We start from the raw sequence: 19,757 nt of genomic DNA on the forward strand, positions 1-19,757 counted from the left end.
CTCCTTTAGTGTTGAAGCTTCTGGCTCAGTACTGAACCTTTTGCATGGCTACCTGGTCCCACTTTCTTCTAATCAATCACCATCCAAATCCAATTAGCATAAAACCAGACCCCATCGTTTCTCCTGGGAGAATGGCCCAGAGACGACATCAGTTGCTGCAATGATTGTGATGCTATTCTCGAGAAAGAAAAAGGAAAAGAATTCTCATTTGTAGGATACTCAAGTGATGGGTCGCTAAATTTTAAACAAAAGTGTATTCAAGCAACAGACTTTATAACATGGTCAAAGCTAAGCAATGACAGACAGGGAAAAATGGTTTGAATCATAGAAATCATTGGATTTTAGGAACAAAGGGGGCTTTAAACCTTGTGAGTAGAATGGAGATCATCTACTCCAAAGCTTCTCATTTGACAGATGAAAACAGTGAGACTCAAAAAGCTGTTTTTGATAAGACCATGGTCCTGTGCACAGGTTTTCCAAGGGTAATATGAACAAGTAATTCTTGCACATCATTTAGACATTTCCAGTCAGATGAATCTCTCCTCCTTTATGGTACTGGAAGACTTGCTTTCTCTCTGAAGAAGGAACTGCAGGAGGAGACTTTGTAGCTCCTTGTTAAGTAGCCAGACTCATTTTCAGTCCTCCATGATGCTGTTCTCCATGTCTTGGGCAAAGTTCCCGAAGGCCATGATAACAAGACCCCTAAGAAAAGTATCCCCTTATGTAGAAGTTGATGCTGCTTTTCTGTTGAATAATATAGACAGATTGTTCCCCATCACTACATACACTCTAGAGTATACTACATATACTCCTTTTCCATATGTAATTTAAGTTTGAAAAGTTAACACCCTCCAAGCGGATAAAGTTCTGAAATATTGAGAAGTATGCTTAGGACATAAAGCCTTAGTCTCATACAGTAGTCCTACAAGCTCTACTTCCAGTTACATCTAAAGAGCCTGCCACTTCAAAAGGGCTCACTTTTTTCACCTTTATGGGACCAATGGCCCTAGCAAACCTTGAAGATTTTATTCTGGAAAAGAGTTATTGAATCACTAATGATAGTTCCTTGTTGGACATCTCTGTATAACTTAAAATAAGGATGATTAAAAGAATGAGAAGTAGGAGTGAGATGTCAAGGTTCAAGGGATAACTCAAAAAACAGTCTAGTTAGTAGTTAACAGTAATAATAATTATGATGAGGATGATGATGATACTAATATAGAAAAAGTCTTTATACTAGCTAGAAGATGAGACTACTGTTGATAAAAGATTCGTTCTGATTCTTGAGGTAGCCTTACTGTCTTCTTGGCTGAGAATTCTAGGTGCTTCCTGTCTTTGTTATAAATATCCTCTGTAACACCTGCCACCGGACCCAAGATTAAGCAAGGATTAAATAGTTGGAACCCAACTTCCTGTTTTCAATTAATTATATCCACCTAGTACCTGAAGTCCGCTGAGGGGAAAGTTCTTGCTTGAATAACAGATTCTGCCTTAGTGCTGCTGAGACTTTTAAAGTAGCTGTTTACCTTGAATTGTTGAGATTTCCATGTAAATGATACAAGCGTGAGTTGGTTTGTTTGTAAACAGATCTAATTGAGTCTCTTGTGTGTATGTTAGGGTCCTTTTCCCTTACACTTGATGTGTATTATGGCTCAGACTCAAAAGTTTCTGCTAAAGGAAATCATGATGGATAAGTTTCCACATTGTTGGAAAATGTAACACCTATACAAACAAATGTCACTTATCCCAGGAGTTTTCTAGGCACAGTTAGTTCATCATAAAGGGACTTAGTTGTTTGAGGAGCCATTCTTTCTACGCTATTGTGTGTCAATATTTTTCTATTTTGCCTTGTATTTTCTTTTGGAAAGGATATTATTTTGCCTGTTTGAGTACTGTTTTTGAGATGGAATTGGTAATTCATCAAATTGCAGAAAATAGGATCGGTAGAATTAGTGGAAAATAGGAAAGTCACAGAAATCAAACTGATTTAAAAATTTTTGTTTTCTCTGTCTCTAAAGAGAAAAGTTTTTTGTTTATTTTTTTTTCTCATGGCAATGAAGTTGCTGAACTAAAACTACAGAATTATTATGCTCTTGAATTCACTTTGGAGAAAAAAAATCCATCATCTTAACTAAGGTAAATCAAATCGCTTAATCTATCTGTTAGGAGAAAAGATGAGATGGGTGCGCCTAAGTAATGCCGAAGTGACATCATAGCTGAACTCACCCGGCCACAAACAGCTCACTCCCTATCAGGTCCTTGAGGGAAATCAGTACTCAAGAAGGCAACGGAAGCCAGGTGACTTTGGCCTTAACCAACCCAGAGCTCTAGGAATGGCAGCAGCAGCAGGAATGAAGGTGTTGGTTGTAGGGGCCAACATTTACTGAGAATTTACCATGTGAGTCACCAGGCTACATGCTTTCTGTATACTTCCCTGTTAAAAAGGAAATGGTACAGTGCTGCCACTTCTCTGTCTGGGCTTAAGTAGCTGGAGAGCAAAGTAGGCTTTTAAAGATCTAGTTCACCCAACAGTCAAACCTAAGCCCAAGACCTTGCAACTGGTGTATAGAACAGCTTACTGAATGCACACTTCCAGGTACAGGGAGCAGGAGAGTGAGACGGAAGGAGAGACTCCTTTGATCCTCTGGGCCTGGCTGGATTGGCCTCTGCCGTGGCCTGCTCCACTGGAGGAAAAGGGACTACCCAAGGGAAAAAGCTTGGCTGATCAAAGGTAACCACTTGTTATCTCAGGGGAAGAGGAGAGGAAAGACATCATCTGTGTGCTTTCTTAATGCAGATCAGTTAGGAAACTGTCTAGAAAACAGAGCCGCATCAGATGTCACAGAATCCAACCAATGAGAGCAGCTCTCCATCACCCATTCAACATGGCACCTAGGTGGTAGGAAAAGAATTGCAACTGGACATATGAATGTCTCTTTTGACAGCGACAACTGTTTCTTCATCAAGGTGGTATTTCTGTGGACATTGTAAAGATGGACATAGCATATTAGCAATGAGTTATATTTATTTTTATTATATTAATTAATTTATAATTTGTAATTAATAATTATAAATGAATATTATATTCATTTATACTTATTAATTCCATTTTATATTTATATAATATATACATTATATAATAAAACATTTTATATAATAGTTACCGGTTTTATCCTTCTTACCAACTCTAGTAATCAGGGGAAGAAGATAAGAAAATGTCTTCCATTTATTAGACATTGCAGAAACAAGGATACCTTTGTGTGAACTATTTGGACTCCATTTGGAGGACAAAAAAAGTCTGCTAAAATAATAATTTAATATATAATGTGTACTCATAGAATTAAAATATTTAAAACATATGTTATTTAAAAACAAGTTGTCATCTGCCATTTGGTTCAGGTACGCTCTTTTCTCCACTTTTTTTCTCTTCTGTTCTTAATTCTAAAATGTGAGACACATACATTGAGCTCTTTAAACAAAAGTTTAAACAAAAGTTAGTGGGATAGAACGCAGTCCCAGGCTATGAGATGTGGTCATTTAGCTCTCAAGTACTTATTTGAACCAGCAGTATGTTCATTAAGATCTCTTTTTAATAACAGTGCATTGCATGTTATAGTGGCTGGAATGGACTTTCTTTTTAATTCCTTGACCTTGAAATTTTAATTTATTAATGAGTTATATTTACAGTACAGAGTAGAGACAAATTTGGCACATTGTTCTTTGCAGTCTTTCCTGGAAGGAATGAAATCAATTTTAGCTATAAAGAATTGCATTGCTCTTATACAGTGATACTTGTATAACATTGTTTCGGTTGTTGGAAGAACATGACTAACATGTATTTGTTTGGCTTCTCTTTTCACAAGAAGCTCCTTTGATTGGCTTAGCAGTAGCCCCTGCCCCCTCCAAAGTTAATACACAGATGTCCACCTTCTATAGCTTACGTTGAATTTAGACTAATGTGTCAGCTAGACTATTTTTGTTTTATAGCAGTAAATATGTTATTTATGTTACCTTTTAAAGCATCAATATTGTATAAGTTTTGAAAAATAAAAATTATATCAATTTGATTTTCTGAATTTAATTGAAATGGTTGAAACCACTGTGGGAAATCTTGATGTATTTGGCATGTATCCTTTTAAAAAATTATTGATGAATAATACAGAGAAAGGTGCACAAAATGTACACATGTAGCTCAGTAAATGATGATGAATGATTGTGGAGTGAAAACTTCTAACTTAACAGTTCTAGAAATAGAACATCCCCACACCTCAGAAGCCCTTCTTTCATACTCTCCACCCACCTGAAAGTCAACATTATCCTGACTATCCTAGCACTGAAGTTGACTTTTGCCTGTTAATGAACTTTATATAAATGGGATCATACATTATATGCTTTTGTGCCAGGTTTCTTCTTTTTTTAGTTAATTTTTATTTTTTTCTGATGAACTTCCCATTTTATTTATCACAAATTTTTTATTTTTAAAGCTTTTTTATTACATATTTTTTATTTCAATAGCTTTTGGGGTACAAGTGGTTTTTGGTTACATGGATGAATTGTATAGTGGTGAAGTCTAAGGTTTTAGTGCACCTGTGACACCAGTAATGTGCATTGTACCCAATATGTAGTTTTTTTATCCTTTATTCCCCATCCCCCGCCGACCCCTCACCCCCGCTGGCTTTGAGTCTGTAAAGTTCATTATACTACTATGTATGCCTTTGCATACCCATAGCTCAGCTCCCAGTTATAAGTGAGAAGATATGGCACTTGGTTTTCCATTCCTGAGTTACTTCACCTAGAATAATGGCCTCTAGCTCCATCCGAGTTGTTTCAGAAGGAATTATTTCATTATTTTTTATGGGTGCTGGGCTTCTTCTATCCATCATTATGTTTGTGAGATTTTTTATGTTGTAGTTTGTTCATTTTCATAGCTGTTTACTATTTCATTGTATGAATTATTTGTGCATTCTGCTGTTGATAGATATTAGGTTGCTTCCGATTTTTAAGTGGATGACTAATGCTTCTATGACTCTTTGAGTACATATGGCACATATGCACACGTGATTGTCTCATATATTCCAAGGAAAAGGATTGCTGGATTATATGGTAAGAATTTGTGCAAGTACCCAATGCCTGACTGTTTTCCAAAGAGGTAGTTCTAGCTTGTGCTCACACTGAGAGTTCCTGTTGGCCTAAATCCTCATCAACATTTGTCACTGTCAGACTTCTTAATTTTAGCCACTCTAGTGGATGTTTAATGATAATTCATTTTGGTTTTAATTTGCACTGCACTATAAATGATGTTTATGGAGAGTTAGTTAAAAGATAATAGAAAAACCTTATCATACTAAGAAATACAGTGTAATTCAAAATACATGACTTTTATTTTGAATATGTAAGAAGTGCATAATGCCTGAGAAAATGCTGGAAGTAATTATGTTAAAACGTTGACATTGGTTAGCTTGGATAGAGTGAATGGCTATTTCTTTTTTTAAATAATCACTTGTCTTTTTCATTCATGGAATATGAAGTCCTTTTATACTCAGAACAAGAAACTTTTTTTTTTTTTTTGAGACAGTTTCACTCTTATTGCCCTGGCTGGAGTGCAATGGCGTGATCTCAGCTCACCGCAACCTCTGCCTCCTGGGTTCAAGCGATTCTCCAGCCTCAGCCTCGCGAGGAGCTGGGATTACAGGCATACGCCACCATGCCCGGCTAGTTTTTATTTTTTATTTTTTATTTTTCTTTTTTGTATTTTTAGTAGAGGCGGGGTTTTTCCATGTTGGTCACGCTGGTCTCAAACTCTCCACCTCAGGTGATCCACCTGCCTCAGCCTCCCAGAGTGCTGGGATTACAGGCACGAGCCACTGTGCCTGGCCAATAAACTTATTTACAAAAATATCTTGAAGTAATGTTTCGTCATTAAAACAAATATTTCATTTCCCTTCTCTGTCTTTAAAAAAATCAGCCTTAGCCCTTAAATTCTCCATGTAAGAAAATATTCATCACCTTAGCATTAATGCATACATTAAGCAATATTCTAGCCCTCACCTTTAGTGGCCACTTTCATTCAAATCATATTTACTTTTTGTGCTGGTTCATTGTCCATATTTTTCATGACCCAGATGCTTTTGGGAGCCTCCTGTGAATGCTTTTTAGCTGTGCCACTCATTAGGTCACATCCACTCATACACACTTCTTTTGAGTGTAGCCTTTTGCCTCATTTGACTGTAGGCTCTTTCAGAGAAGAGACCATGCAACCACGTATCATGCTCCTTGAAATCTCTCCCAAGTGCAGAAATCATAGTGGATTCTTAGGGAATGGATTTTCAATAAAATGTTGTATTAGTCCATTTTCAGGCTGCTGATTAAGACATGCCCGAGACTGGGCAATTTACAAAAGAAAGAAGTTTAATGGACTTACAGTTCCACATGGCTGGGGAGGCCTCACAATCATGGTGGAAGATGAAAGGCACATCTCACATGGTGGCAGACAAGAGAAGAGAGCCCGTGCAGGGAAACTCCCCTCTATAAAACCATCAGATCTCGTGAGACCTATTCAACATCAGGAGAACAGACCCGCCTCCATGATTCAACCGTGTCCCACACATTCCCCCCAACAATACATGGGAATTCAAGATGAGATTTGGGTAGAGACCCAGCCAAATGCTATCAAATGTATATCAAATGAAGAGATCATTGAAATGTTCATCTGTGTGGTTATACATGTAGTTTTTAAAAATTAAAATCCAAATGGTAAATTTGTAAAAAGCATATGCCAATTAAGAATTCATGGAAAAGTATTTCATAGCTACAAAGATGATGAAAATAGGATTGGAAATGGAACCATTTTATCAACTAGGGGCCTGGGGGCTGATGGAGTGGGTATGTACAGGGGTGTGGGTAGGGTTAAGGGGACAAACAAATAATAGTAAAGCCCCTAATACAGTTGAAGTTGGAATGAAACAGTGATTCAGTGAGGGCTGGAGCAGCAGAGGAGGGCTCGCCCACCAGGAACAGTGGCCTTGGGGGAGCAGTGCCATACCACAGAGCCACAGCTAGTGGAGAGGGAGGAGGGGACTTGTTTTCCCTTCCTGCCAACTCCTGCCATGCTTCCCTTAAGTGGAAACCGGAAGGAAGGAGAGCCAGCTGATTCAGACCTTAAAGACCAGACTCCCCACACAGGCTGTGGCCTTGGGGAGGAGGAAGAGCAAATGGAAAGTAACCACCATAACCATCTGCACCTCTCAGGGTCACGTGGTGTTTCTAGGGCAGAGGTTATCTGAAAGCTTACCTTGCATAGAGGGAAAAAGAAGTATAGGATTGTGCAGATTTATGACAGTGTCTGCTGTTTAACTCTTGAACATTTTAGATATTTGTTTTCTTTAGTGTATGGAAAGGAAGAAAAACATATATATACACACACACACACATATATGTGTATATATATATATATATATATATATATATATATATATACACACACACACATATATATATTTGAGGCAAGGTCTCACTCTCTTGCCCAGGCTGGAGTGCAGTGGTGCACTCATGGCCCACTGCAGCCTCAACCTCCCAGGCTCAAGTGATCCTCCTGCCTCAGCCTCCCGAGTAGCTGGGACTGGGACTATAGGAGTGTGCCACCATGCCAGTCTAATTTTTTTATTTTTATTTTTCTAGAGATGGAGTCTCCCCATGTTGCTCAGATTGATCTTGAACTCCTAGGCTTGAGTGATCCTTCTGCTTCAGCCTCCCAAAGTGCTGGTATTACAGGCAGGAGCCACTGCACTGGGGCAAAAGCAAATTTTTTCTTACAAATTTTGATTTATTAAAATGGTGTTTATTGAATAATTAATTAATTGGTTAAAATGCATTAAAAAGGACAAATACCCTCTGTTCTCTATTAGACCACTGCTTGAATATGAAGAAGGATGTCTACTTGTTATATTATAAAAAAACAAAAAATAAGCTTATGTAAAAAACCAACATATTTCAGTCTTCCAGTAGTTGGAGCAGTCATGAAGAGATGCAGGAGATATGTGTACATTTCCAGTATCCCAAGCAATGTGCGAGCAAATTGTAATAATCTGGCATATAAACCTTGTTTAATGCTCTCACAATGGGTAATGCAAGTGATTAAATACTGTGATTTTAATCTTCGCATTTTAGTAACCTAATAAGATAGATGAAAAGGCAGTAATGAATTAGATTATATAATAATATTTCATTCTAACTCAGAAGTCCAGTTATTCTCTGCAACATGTTTTAAGTTTCTCATGGTATACTGTTAAAAATGCTCTGATAAGAATCTTCTACTCTTTCATTGTAATCTATTTTCATGACCATATAAAAAATATTCTGAAATCAAGTTATCTGCACAAACAAACAGTTTCCACTGGGCAATATGGAAACAAAATGCCAGCGACTCATTAGGTCTCCACTGTCTTGGAAGACAAATGGGTAGAAACAGCATAAGGGGCCTTATCCCTGAGTGGACACAGAGGCCTTGCATACAGGAGCCAAGACACAGGGATAATGGAGCGAGGCACATCTTCCTAGCTGTGCACTGTAGTCCCAACAACCCTCTACAGTTTGGGAATCTCTGGTGCCCAGACAGCAGTTTGTCAGATTTAGTTTGGAGGGCCACAGGCATATTTCTATACTCTTTTGCTGCAACATAAATAGCATAGAATGTCTGTTCTTGGACCAGTTCTGAATTTCAGTGTTTTTCTCAGAATGTTTGTTTGTTGTTTTGGTTCTTTCCTCCATGGTTTGTGTCCCCCTCCAATGATTGAGCCACAGACAGTCCCAGGACAGAGAGAAGGTGGACTGCCACAAAGACCCAAAGCGGTGATCTTCAGTTCATTTCTGTGTGTATCTACTAAAAATATGCATCAAGCAGACACCTACAATTTTTTTCCTGGCACTACTTTTAATCTTCAAATGAAGATTTTTAATAAGCTCGACAAATATTTACCAGGCCAAGTTGATGACAGTTTGTAGGAAAATATATGTCATTTCTATGGGAAATTTTGTGGCCGCCTTCTCCATACCTCCCCTGTCCTCTTCCTTCAGTGGAATTCAGCACTCCTCTGGTCATAATCCTGAGTGCCCCTCACATAGCAGAGAACACACGTCTGCCTGATAAATTTAAGGAGCTTAACCTTCTCTCCCAGATTTGCTTTCCAGTTAAAAACACAATAATTGGGCCGGGAGCAGTGGCTCACGCCTGTAATCCCAGCAGTTTGGGAGGCCGAGGCAGGTGGATCATCTGAGATCAGGAGTTCAAGACCGGCCTAATCAACATAGTGAAACCCTGTCTCTACTAAAAAGACAAAAACTTAGCCAGGCATGGTGGCACATGCCTGCAATCCCAGCTACTCAGGAGGCTGAGACAGGAGAATCGCTTGAACCCTGGAGGGCAGAGGTTGCAGTGAGCCGAGATTGCGTCACTGCACTCCGGCCTGGGCAACAAGAGCGAAACTCCATCTTGAAAACAAAAAACAAAGCCACAATAACTGACAAATGATCTAGCTGCCAAGAATTTGAAGGTGGCTCTGTTAGGTAAGGTTAAAAACATCTTTATTTAAAGACTATTTACATGTCAGGAGGCTGTTTGGCTATGGTAGTTCAAGTTTGGGTGCTCAGCTTTGTTTGCTTAGAAACTCATTTTTGTCACACTTTAGCGTTAGAGAAATAATGCTAACCCAGCTCACGAGAGCCTAATGTGGAAACAATTAATAAGTGACCAAATTTTAATGAGAACTGAATACCAGCCACTGCTCTGCTAGGGAACAAATTGCGATTTGGACTTTTTTTTTTTTTTTTTCCGAGTTTAGAATCAGAAGAAAAGAAGTGTTGTTGGCTGGTTCTGCAAGAACATCAACAACCACAGCACTTAGTCACTGTGTTCCTACCTTTACACACAGGATTCCAGCCCTCACGGCAGCTCCTGGAGGGAGCTGTGATTGTTCCAATTTTGTGTATGAGGAAACTGATGCTTGAGTGAGGGAATAAGTGAAGAAACCTTCAAATCCCATTCCTTCAAAGCCCTTGCATTTAATTACTGACTTCATTTTCTTAACCACCTCATGTGACTTTATGATTTTACTAAGAGAGGTCCTGGAAAATCTAAAGAGGTGCCTCCAAGGTGCTGTCAGGGAGAGGAGCAAAGCCGACTGGTGTGATCAGATTTGCTATGGAAAGGGGATTCTTCCACACAAAAAACCTGCACATGGATGTTTATAGCAGCTTTATTCATAATTGCCAAAACTTCGAAATAACCAAGTTTTCCTTCAGTAAGTGAATGAATAAATAAGCTATTCCACACAATGGAATATTCTTCAGTGCTAAAAGGAAGTGAACTTTGAAAAGATATGGAGGAAACTTAAATGCATATTACGAAGTAAAAGAGGCCAATCTGGAAAGTCTACATACTGTATGACATTCTGGAAAAGGCAAAACTATGGCGAGGGCAAAAAGATCAGTGGTTTCCTGGAGTTGGGGGCTGGGAAAAGGAAGAAGGGAAGAATTGGTGAAAGAGGATTTTTAAGGCAGTGAGACTGCTCTGTATGATACTGTAATGGTAGATACATTTGCCCAAACCCATAGAAAGGATAACACCAAGAGTGAACCCTAAACTATGGACTTTGGGTGATGACGATGTGTGAGTGTAGGCTCATCACTCGTAACAAATGCACCACTCTGGCAGAAGATGTTGATAATGGCAGGAGGCTATTTATATGAAGAGGCAGGGGGTATATGGGAAATCTCTGTACTACAGCTCAATTTTGCTATGAATTTAAATTGCTCTAAACAAAGTCTGTTAACAAAAAGAATGTCTTAATATTTCAATATTTGAAATCACACAGTATGTTGCATTTGCTACCCCTACTATGCATGTATATATGTTTATATGTGTGCATATATCTGTGTACATATACACATGTGTATATAAATATGTTTCTGTATATGTGTATTACGGGTGGAATATGTTAGCACAGTATGTGATGTATATGTCACATATTATTTTACATATGGATGTATGTGTATATTTGTATATATGTGTGTGTGTACGTGTTGAGCATTCAGTATATACTAGGCTCAGTACATGGGACTTTCCTCATGTCATCTTCCTAAGACTCCCACGAGGTTATCTTCCCCTTTGGACCTTTAAGGAAGAGGAGAAGGTGAGTATCAAGGCTGAGGTCCACTCACATTGAGTCCCACTGCTTGGATGCATCTCTATCTAGAATTCCTGATAACCCCCTTATGACTGCCTGATGCATCTGTATCTTTATCTTCAAATCCTGGAGGAACCCTCCTTTCCACTGTTGCTTCTTAGCAGTGTGTAAAAGGACCGTAGAGCCCAGTGCTCCTGCCAGAGAAGATATGACCAGGTCTTGGAGCCTCACTCGTGGGAAGCTGGTTTAGTAGGTACCTTCAGTGTCCTGGTGGGAAAGGCTTGAATCCAAGTGAAGCAGTGACAGGGACATCAGACTTGATAGACTTTGGTGAGGAGAAAACAGCTTCCTAGGCTTTCTTTGGGATTGATGACCACCCTAGCCTGGACTCTATAATTTTTGTGTTTTTCTAGATGCTGATAAGTTTTCCTGTGCATAATTCTCCAAAATAGAATTTGGACCTCTAGGGATATTCTTACTACTCTTCTCAACTGTGGAATTTTGGAGAAATAATAGGTTTCAATTTTTGGGTAAATCAAGAAAAGCCAATAAGAAATGTCACTGCCCACCCTGATGTTTAGTTCATGTTGCTCAGACCAAGTTATTCCTGGATCGCAAAAGCTGGCCCAGGAGGCATCATCTCATGGCTTTCTTGAAACAGCTCTTCTGCATTCGGTGGCACCAGTCCCTCAGTGGAAATCTATAAACAAGTTTGTGTTTAGAATCAGATTGGAATGATTGCTTGTCCTTTCTTGTGAAGAATAAATGAATGAATTAGAGCATCCCCTGTACCTTCTAAGGTAGCAAACACATCTAAATAGGGAGTAAGATTTAACCAATGACAGACACGTCTAAATGGGGCTTAGGGGCTGAGTTAACAAAGAACAGAAAGCTAACTTGTTTTGTAGTAAAGAGCTAAAATAGGAAAAACCAATAGGTTATGTTGATTTCTATTTAAACAAGCCATTTTACTAATTTCTGATTGGGTATGAAAGCCTCAAGCTGTTTTGAAAAGAAATAGCTATTTGCTGGTGGTAATTTCTTACTCTTCCCATGTGTAAATTTAGAAAACTTTGGATTTTTATTTTGCTTTCCCAAAGTAGCATCTAAGTAACAAATAAAAAGCCTCATTTTTTTTTTTTTAGTTCAAAATGAAAAAAGAGTCCGAAGGAGAAAGTGAGAAAATCCACCCCACCACCATATTTCAACTTCTTTTATTTTCTGCTGAGAGAAAATTCATTATCTGATCTTTGATTTCATTTATTTCAGTGCCTGCACTGTGCACTTAGTGGAGCTGGCTTTTACCAAGATTATATTCTGACAGGGTGATGGGGGCCGGGATGTGCGTGAGCATTTGCTTTGCAAGGAGAAAATGTGTTTCCCCCTCCCTTTCATTTCACCCCTAAAGCGAGTGGTGGAAGAGGAATTTGCTGTTCTCAGTTGATCTCTCTCTGTCAGGGCCTCCCCTTCCTATGGCTGCACCCTCTGTGAATGAGGAAAAGCGAGGAGCACAACTGTTTAACCTGTCAGAGCCAGTTCCCTGATTATCCACTCCAAATGTTTTCCATTAGAGAAGGAACTTGGCCGTCCAGGAGGTTATGCAGACTGGCCCTTCTAGAAGTGGCTGTCTCAAGGTGTGGCTGTGGCTGTGGGACAGCAGGTGTGAGGGGATTTTGAGGAATCTCTCTCCAGAAGCAGATCAAGATATCGTGGTAGCAAGGTGTGTTTTAGAATTTATTTTTATTAACCAAAAGCCTACATTCTACCTTAGCTCATTATAACCAAGGCAGGGGCTTGATCGAAAACGCATTCTTCCCCAACTTTCTAACCCCGGAGCACTTAGTTACTACTGCTCACTGAACGTGGCTCATCGGGATGCCTCATGGAAAAGGGCTTGAGCAGAAAGCTGATTCCAGGTGCTGCTGCACAGAGAGGAGGAGTTGCCTTCCAAGCACTCACACCCGGATCCATAAAACTCATTTTACTTACCACTGCGAGGCCCTGGGAAGTTAAACAGACATGTGCCTGGATCTTTAGAGTGACTGATTTCCCGTTTCTAAGCAGACTTTTGCAATGGGTTTTCTTCCTTACGGGCAGCTCTGCCATGTGCATGATCAGGCTTCTAGACCAGACGAATTTGGGATTGTATTCTTTCATTCTGTTCTGTTCTGTTCTTTTCTTTCCCTTTCTTTTGTCTTTTCTTTGTCTTTCTTATTTTTATGCAACACCATGCTAGTAAGAGGTAAGTTTTAAATGGTGACATTAGTATTTGGGTCAAGTGGAAAATACAATTGTAGCAACCACTTTAAGACCAGTTGCCTGTTATTTAGAATTTCTTCTCATGGAAGAAGCCATAGGCTGACCTTTATTTTACTATTTTGGAGTGCAATGAAGTTTCTCGGAGATCAATTTATTTTCCCAAACAATTGCATAGCGATGTTCTGCCTGCATTATATTATGCTGATTTTAAGATAATAGTACTAAAATGTATTTGCCAGCAATTTTTTCCACAAGGCTCCTTTGAATTCACTTAAAATCTTACTTATTTTCTTTCACAGACAGCCTCTGCCTGTGGAGATATTTGTCTCATGCATACCCCTTGTGTCTGGTTTTCTTTGTACCCAGGACTTCTGCCTTATCTAGTAGCCCTACGTATCCGGACCTGCCCTTCATTAGGATCTCCCCACACCGGAACCCCGCTGCTGCTTCCGAGTCTCCCTTCAGCCCTCCACATCCCTACATTAATCCCTACATGGACTATATCCGCTCCTTGCACAGCAGCCCGTCGCTCTCCATGATCTCAGCAACCCGTGGGCTGAGCCCTACAGATGGTAAGTCCAGGATGGATTCTGCTTCTGGAGATCATGCAACCTCCTCCCGGCTCCTCACTCGGGACGTGTATAAAGTAGACCTGATGTTTAGTGAGTGTTTCCCACGTGCCAGGCGCTATACTCCGTGCCTTACATGCATGATTGTGTTTCAGTGTTGTAACACCTCATTGGCAGTGGTGTTATTATCTCCATTTTCAGGTCAGAATAGAAGTGTGCTGTGGGGTTAACTTGCAACGCAGTCATCCCATGGCTAGTAAGGGGCAGAGGTGGAATTCATTGCAAGTATTTCTGAGTCCCAAATCCCTGCTGGTAACTATGGTTCTGTTCTGCTGCTTCACATATGATTAGACTGGTCCTGTAGCCATTCACACACGTGCATGTGTAACGAATGTTTTACTCACCTTCTGATGAACACTTTTCTGTTCTGTGTGTCTGAGAAGCACATTTATACAGATGCGTCTGTTAGAGGAGGGCTTCCCAAACTCTAGTGTGCCTATGAACCACCTGGGGAGCCTGATAAAAGGCGATTCTGCATCAGGTGGGATTAGATGGGGCCTGAGATTCTGTGCTCCTCAAAAGCTGATGATGTCAGTGCTGTTGGTGCCTGGACCACACTCTGAGTGGCAAGGTCTTAGAAAACATCATGGTGCAGGGCTGTTGCTTTCTATCCTTGACCATGCCACATGAAAACCAGAAGAAGAATGTACTGGGAAAGGAAATGAGCTTAGACTTTCTCATACTTGATGCTCATTTTAGGCTCTCAAGGATAGAATTCCTGTTGGTTCTATTAGTCCCCCCATTACTTTTCACATGACTCTTCTTAATTGGAGCTGTGTATTCTCCTGGTGTCAACTTATAAACTGGTCCTTTGATTCAGGAAAAGTATTTTCCATATCATGCGCACATAGGAATTCACTTGCCCGATAATCACTGGAATCTGAATCAAGGTCCAGAATTGCATCACCTATTAATTACAGGTAGCAGGCTCTGAATTCTTTGCAAGAGATCACAAGTCACCACTGCCTGTTCCACATCAGAGAAACACCAGGCATTTCATTTCACTGAGCAGTGCTTGATGCGACTTCCATGCCCTATTCACATTCTCTAGGTAGACGCCTTCCTGAGCCTGGGTGTGCATGGTGAGAAGCTGCATGAAGTGTCTCAGGAAACATCCACTCGCTTGGGTTTTCAGAAATAGCTTTCCTTCAGTAACAGCCGCTTTTTTTTTTGATTCAGTGCAGTGAATTTACTGGTTAATAATAGTAATATAGGTAGCTAAAGAATAAGTTTTGCCCTTTGGGCAGGATTAACATTTTATTTTATTTTGAGAAAGGGTCTCACTTTGTTCCCCAGGGAGTGCCTTGGTGCAATCTCAGCTCACTGTACTCCGGACCTCCTGGGTTCAAGTCATCTTCTTGCCTCAGCCCCCTAATTAGCTGGGACCACTGGTGTGCATCACCACGCCTAGCTAATTTTTATATTTTTTGTAGTGACAGTGTTTCGCCATGTTGCCCATGCTGGTCTCAAACTCCTGAGCTCAAGAGATCTACCCACCTCTACCTCCCAAAGTGCTAGGATTGCAGGCATGAGCCACTGTGCCTGGCCAAGATTCACATTTTAAAAATGAAAATCGAATATGATTAGATTTTCTGCTTCAGATTTTATTTTGCACTTGAAGAAGTGGAGAATCATCTCCTTCAAGTACTCGGGAGTTGGTGGAAATGACTAACAAGGAGAATAGACTGAGGGAGAGAGGGAGGCTAGCTGACAATGGACTTGGAATTATGCCTGGCCTGCAGAAATTTATTCGGGCTAGTGGAAAGTCATACCACTAGTTAAACTACTGAAAGTACTCTTATCATCTCCTTTGTGTAGCATTTGATGATAAGTATATATATCACATTCTTTGACTGGTTGATTTGCCTTCCTTTTCTTGCCTCTCAAGAATCCAGTTAATATAATCAAATAAAGTAACATGATGAATATTTCCCTTGTGGCCTAAAGTTTTTTTCCTCAAAACTCTATCTTTACCACCTATCATGGATAAAAAGTATATGAAACAAATATAAAATACCCACAAACCTATCGCTAGAGTGCTGGTATTTCTAGATAATAATTGCAAAACTTATATTGATTGAATGCTATGTGCTAAGTGTGTTACATACATAATTTAATTTTTGCTCCTGACGACCTCATGGAGCCAGTTTAAATCCAGATCTCTATGAGTCTGGAGGCCACCCTCAGAACTGCTACAATGTCTTGCTGCTTTTGCACGAAAATTGGCAGGTGGAAACCGATTATTATCCTGTTAGAAAGCTGAGTCTTGGCAGTAAATTGCTCCAGATTGATAGGTATATTTTCTTTTTGATTTTGTAATGAAGAAAAGGAAAAGAGAGCTTTTAAATTATGGAATGTGAAATTGTAGCTTATCATTCAGTTGTGTTATTAAAGCTGTGCTGCCTTTTTTCATACTGGTAAACCCTGACTTTTCATGTGAGTGAGAGTTAACTCAGACACACTTGTCAGAAAGCTTAGAGAAGTATTTTAAGTATGTCTGGAAAGATATCATAGTCTTCTAAGTTGTCTACTATTGTAAGAAATGCAAACATACAGCGATTTGATATAAAAATGATTTTATTTGGGGAGGCAAATGTGGTTATATACATATATACATTTTAATCATTCTTACTTGTTGATAATTTCTTAGACCAACAACAAAAACTTAGTAATGCATTTCACTTTTTTCTATTCCTTTCCTTCAGTTTTATTTTCAAATAAAAGATGTTTAATGGAAGTAAGAGCACAATTTGAGTTAAAGGAGCTTTACTCTAATAAGCCATAAAAGGAATTGCTGATGTGGGTTGTGTAATGGACTCTGAGATGCCTCAAGAGAAACTTCTAGTTGACCTTCTTTCACTAGTAACCATACATCTCTTGTCTCCTCCTAGCGCCCCATGCAGGAGTCAGCCCAGCAGAATACTATCATCAGATGGCCCTGCTAACCGGCCAGCGCAGCCCCTATGCAGACATTATTCCCTCGGCTGCCACCGCCGGCACAGGGGCCATCCACATGGAATATCTTCATGCTATGGATAGTAAGTGACGGGGCTGTTTTCTAGAGTCTTGGGAAATGGCAAAGGCAACTTTATGAAACAGAGAAGATAGAAAGATTAGGTGATTGTGCAACTTTTTGATCTGGAGGAGAAAATGGAACCACCACTATCTGGTGCTCCGGTTCCCTTGGTTTTCTAGAAGCTTCCACAGATTTGGACATCCTGAGACTCCCTGTTTAGCTCAAGGATACCAGTGAACTGACAGATGCATGCAATTGTAATTAGCAGTGATATATAAATATTAGCTGGTTAAAAAAATCCCAGCCCAGGTGACATAGCGAGATCCATCTCTACAAAAAATTAAAAATTAGCTGGGTGTAGTGGCATGTACCTGTAGTCCCTACTACTCAGGAGGCTGAGGCTGAAGGATCACTTGAGCCCAAGAGGTCGGTGTTGCAGTGAGCCTTGGTCACGCCACTGCACTCCAGCCTGGGTGACAGAGTGAGACCCTGTCTCCCCAGAGCAAAAAAAATTTTTTCCTGTCGTGATTGTCTTGATAACAAAATAAGGGGGAATGGATTTGATATATGGATGGACTTTGCCTCCCCACTCCTTGGTTTCATGGATTTTGTGCTTTAAAAATTAATTTTAAAAAATACCTGTTTTAACAGGTTTTACATTTTTGCCTTAATCATTTAGTTTGCCCCATATGTTTTCTTTACATTAAAAAAATTATATTCCACTAAGACCGTTTGTAGCTGCTGAATATATGAAAGGATCAGAATAGTTATCAAGTTATCAATAGTTGCCAAATAGCTTATTTGGAAAAAATAAAAACTTTTTCCAAATCAGAAGGGACTGCTTTTAGTACCTAGCAGTGGAGTAAGGTAAGATTACTAGATGCATGTTGTATCACTTATTTTGGGGTCCCTTAGGTGTGTAATGATTTTTGTCGGTCACTTATGTAGATGCATAGACAAGCACGCCTATAATTACCTCTTGTCAGAGCATTCCAGAGTGCACATCTCTTCAGATCCTTTAAGGATACATCCATTTGCAAGGCGCTCTGAAGTGAACCTAAAGCATCATCCAAGTCGTACATCAGCAAAAGTCACTACCTTTGAATAGGACAACAGTACGACTTCGAGTAGGGCATTTGCTTAGAGTTTTGTTTGTTTTTCCTAGTAGCAGCAATTAACTTACACTTTTCCATCTACAATCTATTTGGATTCTTCTGTGACAGAGGGCAAGCATATGTCAGCTCTAGTTATTCAGTCCTGAGTCTTGGACAAGAAAGAAGGTGATTATTTCACACAGGGGTAAAAACTCTACAGCCTTAGTCTGCTTACCACCAAGAACTACCTTTGTGTGTTTCATTGGAACACAAGATTCTGTTGGTTTCCACTGGGAAGCTCATTACTACATGGAAAGTAAAAGAAATGTGTTACAACTTCTTCAGGAGTTCTGTTGTTTGGCTTTTTAGCATAGTGAGCTTACATTTCAGATTCATCATAACCACATTTCAATTAGCGATTGTTAAAAAAAAGTTGTGTTATTATGCAAATCAGTTATTTAAAATCTGCAAATAAAGAATTAAAATAAGAGAGAATCCTTGGAAGGTCAGCCCGCATTACTTTCCCTATTTGATGAGAATGTGTTTAGTCAGGCAGTGGCGGTTTTTATCTAAATAAAGGATGAAGCTACCCTTTTACTTTGTAAAAACTAATTAAAGGAATTTTAATTTGCCTGAGTATATGGTAAATTGATTGTCATTAAGTAGGAATTTAGATGTCCTATCATTCATCACATAAAAATAAACCTCCTTTTTCTTTGTCAGAATTTCTTATTAGAATAGAGAAACAAAACAATTAACAGAAAGCCAGATGGGAGATATCTGTGTTAGAACAGTAAGAATTCTCTGGCTTATATTTAAGAAGTAGTATGATCAGTGAAGAACTGAGCTACTTCTCTTTTGGCTGTTCTGAAAATGCTTACCTTGTATTTTAGCAGCTCCCTTCAACAGAGTATCCCAAATCACTGTCCCCAAATGCTGATTTTCTCTTCTTTTGCTTGTTTATTAAGGAGTTGGGAAGAACATATTAAAGGGCTGGAAAGTTCTTAAGGCACTATATTCTTTTCTTCTAAAGTAATTGAAGTAGCATTTATTAATAGTTATTTAGTTAGAATATAAGAAGATTGCCCAGAAATTTCGACCATAGGAGATTTTTTCCAACAAAGAAGCGAAACATTAATCCTAAATTTTTATAGTGGTTGTCCATCTGCAGTGGTAGATTGAAGCCTGGGATCTGTCTGGTCACTCTGATCCCTTGTTACAGATATTTAGGACTTCTTAATTAACACAACCCTCAATAAACTGGGTTCAGGTAAGCACCTGACTTTTAAATAGTGGGCATATCTAGGTTTCAGCAAGATGTAGGACAGAGTGTTTATATGTAGCTTGTTAGGATAAACTAGTCTGTTTATGGTCCCAATTCTACCTCTCAGAGTTGGAGTGACCTTAAAAGACGAGAACAAATACTCCTTATAAGGAACATTCTAGATATGAGGGCCCCTGAAGACCACTATTTATATTGGTGGAAATAGACTTAAATAAGAGCCAGTCTTGGAGGGAAAAACACAGAGAGGAAAGGTTCCAGCCAGGCTGTGAGCAAGCCAAAGGGTTTCATGGAAAG

The 19,757-nt window shown here is 39.4% G+C and overlaps 1 protein-coding gene across 1 annotated transcript in view; it reads left to right on the plus strand.

The window, feature by feature from the left end:
- GLI3 (GLI family zinc finger 3) overlaps window positions 1–19,757 on the plus strand; it is a 277,220-nt gene that overhangs the window by 175,819 nt on the left and 81,644 nt on the right. The window contains exons 5-6 of the mRNA XM_063609636.1: window positions 13,806–14,011; window positions 16,960–17,106. Coding sequence (XP_063465706.1) covers window positions 13,806–14,011; window positions 16,960–17,106 — 353 coding nt within the window. The remainder of the gene's footprint in view (window positions 1–13,805; window positions 14,012–16,959; window positions 17,107–19,757) is intronic.

This window comes from Symphalangus syndactylus, chromosome 9 (assembly GCF_028878055.3).
Source record: "Symphalangus syndactylus isolate Jambi chromosome 9, NHGRI_mSymSyn1-v2.1_pri, whole genome shotgun sequence".
Classification (NCBI taxonomy): Eukaryota; Metazoa; Chordata; class Mammalia; order Primates; family Hylobatidae; genus Symphalangus; species Symphalangus syndactylus.